Source organism: Coptis chinensis, chromosome 9 (assembly GCF_015680905.1).
Source record: "Coptis chinensis isolate HL-2020 chromosome 9, ASM1568090v1, whole genome shotgun sequence".
Taxonomy (NCBI): Eukaryota; Viridiplantae; Streptophyta; class Magnoliopsida; order Ranunculales; family Ranunculaceae; genus Coptis; species Coptis chinensis.
This window is the reverse complement of record NC_141464.1, coordinates 32,956,634-32,966,116: the sequence shown is the minus strand read 5'-3', so window position 1 is coordinate 32,966,116 and position 9,483 is coordinate 32,956,634. Positions and strand designations below refer to the sequence as shown.

General features: G+C 36.6%; 1 protein-coding gene across 1 annotated transcript; it reads right to left on the bottom strand.

Annotated features, from left to right (window-relative positions):
- Positions 1-8,660: 8,660 nt before the first annotated feature.
- LOC147475613 (uncharacterized) lies at positions 8,661-9,206 on the bottom strand. Its single transcript, XM_086585466.1, has one exon. The coding sequence runs from the start codon at positions 9,204-9,206 to the stop codon at positions 8,661-8,663; it is 546 nt and encodes a 181-aa protein (XP_086441592.1).
- Positions 9,207-9,483: the final 277 nt, after the last annotated feature.

Below are 9,483 nucleotides of genomic sequence, written 5' to 3'. Positions count from 1 at the left end.
AATTTTCTTTTTCTTTGTTTTAAAATTCTTTTTTAAAATAGTTGTTTTTCTCCATTCTCATTACGCAAGATTCTTGATACATAAATAGTTATGTGATTTTTCCAAAATCAAACGGGCAATGGATTCCATATAGGCCAACCCTTATAAGTACGCAATCTCCATTCTTCTAAGGGCGGTTTGAGGAGCAGTTATGTTACTATATCACCATGCACTTTCTGTCTCAGCTTAAACCATATAGATACCAATTGTCCCTTGCTCACCAATATCATCACGTCAACCATAAAATATATATATTCAGACAAGGACAAGGTACCTACAACAATCAGAACAGAGTATTGGTTCCATCCCATTTCAACAAGAACTACCAAAATCCACCAAAGAGACCTAGTTCCACCACCCACTAGTGTCCAATCAGCTAAACCATTCCATTATGTCTTGCACAGTAAATCCCCCAACACACATAACTGAAGCCACAGTCTGACTGGATTGGGTTCAATAAAGAGCTGACACGAAAGTTGCATGAGATTACCTATTATGATTTGTTTTCAAAAGCTTAGCGTTAGAATCACAACTTTTTGAGTACGAGTGTCTTAAAACATCTCTCCATAGTTTTCAAAACTAGAGGATATAAAAATGAAAATTATATGCCCCGGAGTAGCCAAAATGATACCGGATCAACGTATAATTTTATCTTCTTGTCAAAACCTCTATATGGTTAGAGATATCTTTAGATTGAGAAAAACAATTATTTAAAAAAAATAAAACACACACACACACACACACACACACACACACACACACACACACACATTTCATATGTGTCTGTATAGATAGTTGTTTACATACTTTTATTTCTTCAATCGTAGTCTAATCATAATCATGCATGCATGTTAGTTTTTCTACATTTCATATATGTTTTCAAAAATACAAAAACCCAAAAAGATTTTATAGTAAAATAAATATCCCTAGTATAATAAACCATGTAATTCTCATTCTATATCAAACAACCTACGCCCCAAACTTATTTGGGGGTGACATATTTTCATCCTGAATAACAGAATACAGGTGTATCACCATTTTTGCTCATATGTTTTTCCTTGTCTCTTCATACTTTGAAGACAAACATAGTTCTATGTGGTATAATAACATTTTGCGAAAACTAGGCATTTTCTATATAGTATATATAATAGTATATTTCTTTCTTTCTAAATTTTTTTTCGAAAAAAACAAAAAATATTTTTCCATTTAGTATTAAAAAGTCTTGTTTCCTTTTTCAATGATGAATAAAAAGTTTAGAAGTCTCATTATAGTAATAGAGTAAAGACTTGTTCTTCGTACTTAGACTAATATACGTACAATAGTTTCTGTATTTTTTCATGAATGACATGCATCAACATTTGTTTGTATATAGCAGTAAGTTTCTGAAGCCAAGGTTAGAACAATTAAGTTCCATATCCTGTGAAAATCTAGCCAAAAGCCTCATCTGAATGATTATTAAGTAATTACACAAAGGATGTCCAGATAGAAAGACCACACGTCCACTTGCTTGATCACCACGCCATACCCTAAAAGAGAATTTAGGCTTTTTTTGGATCGATACAGCCAAATAAACGTTAAAAACCCAAAAAGACAGTTTTCCTCTAGTTACCCCTTTTGAGCCTTCACCCTTTCTAAAAGCCTTTTTATTCTTCACCAAAAATTCCTTACCCGTTACAACACACATTAAAAAGCTTACCCAGCTGATAACTTGAGAACTAGATGGATATCAGAAAAAGAGAAGAGAATACCTTGTACAAAAACAAAATAGTTATTTGCTTCAAAAAGAAAAGAAAAGAAAGACCCATCAAAAACCAAAACTCCAAAAAATCCCAAGGAGTAAAAAAAATCGAATCTCCAAAAGTTCAAAATCAAAAGGAGACGATATCAGAAATAAAAAGAAACAAAAGCAAAGTTAAAACTCTCAAAATTCAAAATCATGTGGAGTCACAAAGCCAAAGGGCTAAAAGAATGTATCAAAATTTGGAATCAAAATAACAAAATGAGGTTTTTCTCTAGTTACAAGTATCTTGAAGACCTAGTTTCTCTACTTATCAAATTTTGTTTTTCCCTTCCTTTTTCTTTCTAAACCATCACCCTAGCCCCGTAACTCCTAATAAAAGATATCTAGCTCGATTACGAATAGGATGGTGTGATAGTAATTGGCAAGCGTGATCAATCGACCCCGATTTCTTTGGATGTCATTTGAATATGCGAGGAATATAAGTGCCCACTACACTTGAGAGAACGAACCTTGAGTGAATCTATCAGAGAGTTATGATTGCAACAGACCCCTCTAAGAACTCACCTTAATGAAGCTCTCCAAAAGCCTTGGAAACAACTCTGCTTTTGCATTTCATTGCTCATGTTTTGTGTATTTATCTTTAGATGATTAAATTATTGTATATATGTTATTCTAAGTTCAAAAGTGCTTGTCCTTATTCACCACTAATGAGATGTATGAACTTCTGAGAATAAATAAGGAAACAAGACCCTTTGTACTAAATAGAAAAAGTTTGTGAGTACCTTCACTGGAAAACTCTCACGAGGCTTAAAGCTAGTCCACTAGGGAATTCCAAGTGGTTTAAGGCCTTGATGCATATGGTCAATGCAATCGCACTACGCAAAACGAGATTAGGATAACTTATAATAAATCACTCATTTGTGATCTTAGTTTTTTCTCTCATCCTTACTTGAGGAAAAGCAAGATGCTATTTGGGGGTGGTGATCAGCTCCCAAATATGCATTTTATTACCCTTATATTCCTGCATTACAGTCTCTCTTACGCTTAACAAAAAGACAACTCATAGCTTTTACTATCTTTTTCAGGTTAAGGAGTATTTCAGACCACTTATCATAAAAGTTGTGTCTTAACACCAAAAAGAGCCTTAATTACGCTTATTATGAAGACCAGTAGCTGCTATGGAAAAGTGCTGAAAAAGTTAAAGTCAAGCAGTCAAAGTCTAAGGTCAAAGCCATCAAATCAGAAGACCGGAGATGGAGGCCCTTATCTCAAAATATGATGACTTCCTCCCTAAACCTAGCTTGATCAAGAAGAAACCAAAAAGCAAAGGCAAAAGTGAAGTGTGAGGTGTCTAATTTGTAATAGAGAAGGGTAAATATGTAAAAGGCAAAAGTAGGGGTATATAAGCTAAAAACGAGGAAGAGTGAAACAATCTATTGTCTTAGGATCCAAACCATTTGGTTTGTTTCATTTCTTGTCTAGTTTTTCAATTCATGTTTTTATTTTCTTGTTGTTTTATTTCCTTTCAATCAACTTGTTATTTACTTGTTCTTGTTTCAATCTTCAATCTCATTTACTTGTTCTTATTTCAAGTTTTAATCAATCTTTCTTTCCATGTTTTCAAGTCATTTTAATACCAAAAATCAAAGCTTTCAAGTTTTCATTAGCTTATAACTATTCTAATCCATACAAGAGTCTACCTTTCTTCTTCACATCTCCCTCACTCAAACTCTAAGTAATTTAGGATGAACCTCACTTCTAAAAACAAACTCTTTTGAAGTTACACACCACTATCTAAAGCTTCTGTAAGCATGAGCTTCTGCTAATGGCAGTAATTGGGCAAAGATTACGTTGGCATAGACAAACAGCCAGGTCACTTAAGAGATTTGAGGGAGGTTATCCATGCAAACACGTTCCTTAATTAAAGAACCTCAATCTTGCTAGTTTCCTAGACACTATTTGAATATGAGGGTTTTTTTTTTTTTTTTTTTAAGAAGAAACGTATTATACAAAAAAATACGGCAATACTATGCAACACAAATCACAATTTATGCATGAAACAAAAATATTTAGCATGTTAACAACCTATAATAAACAAATTGTAGCATGTCTTTGAAAAAAAACAAATCTCATATTTCTAGTATGCTGGAAAACTTAAATTATAATCATGCTATATACTAAACCTTAGTAAACATGCGTCTTTTTACACAATAGATACGATACTAATTGACGCTTGTTTTTTATAAAGATTCGATTTCGTCAATACTCCTTGAGATTGCGAATATCATATTGAGAGCAACTTCACCCCGAAGGGCTCAGAAAGAACTTACCCAACTTAGATTTTAACCCTCGTTGGAATGTTCTCCTCTTTCTTGACAAAATCAAATACTTATACAAAACATTCTACGCGAACATATATATATTCTAAACAATCAAAACATGCAAGCAAATACTAGTTATACATGCTATCATACTCATATGAAAAACTAAACATGTTATGGCGTGCTAGGAAAGTACTCCTTTAGTAGGTGAGTCTAAGAGTGCTAGAAAATGGAATCTGATAGCATCGCGCACCTCCGCTTTATAGAATAGACGTTGAAAATTCCTCGATGGTTATGGAACCTTAGTTAACAGTGATTTCCAGGAACCAGTTTCACTGCCTTAAACAGGCAGTGACATATGTTATAACAAGAGAGCCTGAAGTCCAAAAGTGAGAGTCTAATTCCCCAAGACAGTAGCGCGTGCGATAGGTTATAGGCACAAATAAGTAGCGCGCGCTACTCTGTCACGGCTGGGGGACTCGAACTTCTTACAATGATGTTCTATGCTTGTCTGGATAATATTCCCGCGACTTGATTGTGAGATTAGGGTCTGATGTTTTCCCAGTAGTCTTATATTGAGCTCCTGATCATATAGCTAGCTTTATCTTGGTGAACCTGTTACTTGAAAATTGAGAAACTCGTTTAGGAATGAGTGAGAGAAAAAAAAAACATAGAGAATATGAAGAAAATTTGTTGAAGGTTGAGGATGGGGGATTCCCCTTTAAGATAGTCGAGATATGTTGTCGTGCTATCTTTAGGTTGGCAACGACGCCATTTGATAAGTGTAAATTTGATGTTACTCTAACTCACACTTAAGTCAAGTTCCTTACTCTCGATTCATGTTGAAATTTAGTTCGAGTAAGGGAATCGTCTCATGCCTAAACAGTAGAGCACTTGTTCACACCTTTGCTAGACTACGCAAGAGAGAACTTAAATGAAAGAAGGATCTTGTTAGGACTAAATTAATAAGCTTAACTAATATGCTAGTTAACATATCATAGAAGGTTAATATGCTAGATATAATAACATATACTGTCTAATATAAAGAGATTAAGAGAGAAATAGAGAGAGAATTATGGAGAGTTAAATCCACTCATGTAGGTTGCTCCTACACTGCTTACAACTTGTCTTGCATCTCTAATCTCTCCTTTGATTAATAGACAAATCAAATGCAAGTTATGAGTTGTGATCCCTAACACGATGAACTCATCTCTGAGTATATCTTGTTAACATGAGGAGTTGAACAAATATCTCATCTTTGAGAGTACCTTTTAACTCCTAGCTTAACCTTATACATGTTGTTCAAAGATGGGAGTTTGATCTTACAAAAGAGTCATGGGCGCTACTAAATTCCGAATCCAGGTCCTCAAATTTGGCCGGTTGCTACTATTTTGTGATAGGATGTAAGATCAAACTTGAACACCCTGAACAAATGACCAAAAGGTAGAAACCGAGTCCGATTCCTCACATGAGCTTCATCAACCCTCCACAAGGGAGGGTTTTAGCTCATGATCCTAGGATCTATGAACTAATTACAAGAGATTCTTAAGAAATTAGTGAAGAACAGGTTGAGAAGAAGAAGAAGTTTATTCCTTTGGAGAGGACTCCATTGATGAGTTACAAGCTATTCTAAAAACTAAATATAAATACAGTAAATGGAATGAGTGCTCTCTCCATTCCCTTAGTGCTCAAATTAGTGCTCCACTTAATACATTTAGTGTTCCACTTGCCTTTCTCTCCCTTAGTGCTCAAATAATGGAGAACCCAAATAAGTGATGGGCCCACGTGATTTGACTAGTGGTAGGTCTATGTGGGCCTAGGTGACTTTTATAAATTCAAGTATTTGCAAAGAGCTCATCGCACTGATCGTTTTGGTAGTTTATGTGCAAAATTCAGAGTCTAGAATCAGAAGATATGATCGTCAGAAGTTCCACAACTTTTTTGTACATTTGTCTTGATTTGACTCGGAAATGATCTGTGTTGAGTAAATGGGATTTACTCTGGCCTTTTTGAGCTTCAAATGGGCTGAGAGATAAGATTTCATATTCAAACACTATTTCATATATCGTTTTCATGCTAAAACGCAGGTTTTGCTAGAATTTTGTCGATAACTGCTAAAACATGTGAAAGCACAAAAATACAATTAATTTATATTTATTGAATACATAATCAACCAATATATAGTGTCTCTACTGGGTTTATAACACAGTTCTGGGTGCTTATCACTATACTGTTGAAAAATTTGTTAGCCTTCATCATACTTGTGAAGTTTAGTTTCACATGTTTGTTGGAGCCACATTTGATCAAATCATATCTGTATTGTGCCCTAATTCAATAAGTATAATGATAGATCATGGCCGATAACCCCACAAAAGTAATAGAAAATGTCCAATTTTTCATAATTGAAATCGACATGAAAAGAAGTTCCCGTCTTGAGCATGATTGTCAGATCCATTGTGAGTCTGTCATTGATATCCACCAGGATGTGTACTTTTGCAACTGATTTACTAAAACCAGGTGAACAAGACACATCCTCATCATAAACAGTTCCCAATTCCGCTCCAATAATTTTTACATTTGCTCTGTTGATGTGTTCTCTTGGGAGGCCCCAAATTTGTAGCAGAAGTAAACCATATCGAACTTATACTCCTCAATGTGCTCAGTCCTCAACCATTTCATAATGGAGAGAATGTGACCATGGACCAACCAAGGACCATTATTTGTTACATGTGTAAATTAAGCCTCTTGTTCAAAGGTGATTTTTATATGTTCTCTGGTTAGTAATTCCAGAGAAACTTTTCTTTTCATTTGCCATATACGGTGTAAGTCCTCTCTACTATCAACAAGGATGATTGGATTGTAGGAACCGTTATTTCAGAATGAATATTTCTACAAACCGCGAGAACCCACGCACAGCGGAATCAATGGAGTTCTCACGATTTTGAATAGAAAACATACCTTTGAATCCGATTTAGATAACTCTGGGAATCCAAGCTTTATCAAATCCAAAATCAACAATCAACCTCTTGATCTTCTGTTGTATTCCTTTAGAATAGATTGGACGTTGTGTGGACAACGATCTATCAATCCCCTTCTTTCTCTCAAGATCAGAAACGAATTCAGATCTACTTTTTCTTACCTCTTTTTCAGAACCAGTGAATAGTGAATTTCAGCCAGAGAGAAAGAGTATTCTATTTATAGGCTACAACAGGGACCATGAGGAGAAATTAAGGTTGGGCCTCTTGACGGGCATGGACTTCCCATGTTCGCCCCGAACACAAGGCCCAAGTCCGTGAACAAATGGCTTATTCCACTAAAGGCCATTGTTGCACTACCGCCCTAATCCCAAATTACGTGTCAACATTTATGGGCTCCATATTATATGCTCGTTGATCTCCCCGTGTTTAAGATATCGAATGTCCGTTGATTAAGTCAAGTTACTGACAACTACATTAATCAACTTTTTATGTCCTTGAGTAGTACCACTCAACCTTATTGTCATGTTGGAATAAATCCACCTGCGTGGTTTACATGACAATCTTTTTGAGCTCCTCAAGGGGACATCATCAACCCGACTTCTTGCCGGACACAGATTCCTTCTATAATCAATAGCACACCTTACATGCAATGTCATTACCCAATCCATCGAGTTTGTTGATTCACCAATGAGTCTCACTCATTGATGATTTAAAGTAATGTACAATGCGCGTAAGTGCCCATTATTATATCCGGATTAGGAGGACAAGCATCCATAATAACAGAGGCGTTTGTTCTCTTATATAGTAAGTATAAAGAGAAACAACCTCACTTGGTCCTTTTTTTTTTTTTTTTTGCAGGCAAAATGTGAATATATTAATATTAATATAAGGTTACATGATGAGTCAACCTTAACAAGTTACATACAAGGATCCCACCATATTGCAAAAGGAGTGAACATACTCTAGCTAAATCTAAAGTACACCTGATCAGGACTCTCAATTTTGGGTACAAAAGATGGTCGTGATGCACTCCATTCCGATGCATCTAAATCCAAAGTCGCCCCATGCTTTGCTGCCGAGTCCGCACTAAAGTTAGCTTCTCTCCAACTATGTGTTATCCTGTAGGATATCAAGTTTTGAGTGGCTCTTTCCCATCTAGTCTTCAGTTTCCATGAAATGTGACCATTTGCAAAAGATTGAGCAACCAATTGGGAGTCAGTTTCTATCCATATTACCCTCCATCCATGCGCAATTGCTATCTCTCAAACGCTAATACAATCGCAATGCTTTCTGCCTCATAATTGGTGACCACCTCGAGACCTTGTGCCTGAATTCCAAGTAAGTTGGATTGGTAATCTCTGAATGTTAAACCAGTGCCTCCTCTTCCCGGATTTCCAAGTGAACATCCATCACAATTGATTTTAATTTCTCCTTGTTGGCGGTACCGGTGACTGTTTGAACTGCTTTGCATGGCTTTGGCTTGCATTCGATATCTAATGAGTGTAGAATAGCAAGTTCGGCAGCAGTGTTGTACATGTAGCTCATAGACAGACGCCCAGTGACTTGAATGCCCTTCCTTACCTAGTTCTTTATGTGTCTGGAGCTGAATCTTGCGTCATTGTATCTTTGACAATTTCTCATCTTCCAAATAGCTACTAGCATGCTTAGAACTGCCGCAGTCCACAACTCTCTGATCAAAGGACTTGCAAGTCTTTTTGCTTTGAAAAGCCCCTTTATGTCTACCTCTCCTGCTACTAATTGCGGATTCAAATGAAATAAATGAAGAATCCATTCCCAAAGTGCTTGAGTGGTGGGACAGCTCCATAACAAATGGTCGTAACTCTCCTCCTCTTCTTTGCATCCATCACACCTGGAAACAATCGGAATGCATTTACTCTTCACCTTATCATCAGTCGGGATGATTCTTTGCAGTATTTTCCATGCTATACCAGCTGTCCTGGGGTGCACATAGCTGTTCCAAATGATTGTACCCAACCAAACACCTGCCCCCTTCTCTCTGATGGTGTCGAAGGCAGAGGACACCGAGAATTTTCCTTCCTTATCCGGGTTCCATATTCTACTATCCTCAATTTCGGTACTTGGAGGCAGCAGAGAGTTGAGATCCATCCCTAGAAGAGCGAAAACATCGATCAAACTATCAGGAAAGCTCCATTGATTGTTCACTATCAAGTCTTGAACTTTTGAAGAATGATTGCTCCAGTCGAAATGTGGATGCAGGGCTATTGCCGAGTTTGGACCAGCCCAATCATCTCTCCAGACGTCTAGAGAGCTACCCGATCCAATAGACTAGCCCATGTGCCCTTTCATTTCTTCCAGCGCCCATTTCAGCCCTTTCCAAATGGATGAGCATTTGTGGCTAGCCAACCACCTTCCGTGCTTCAAT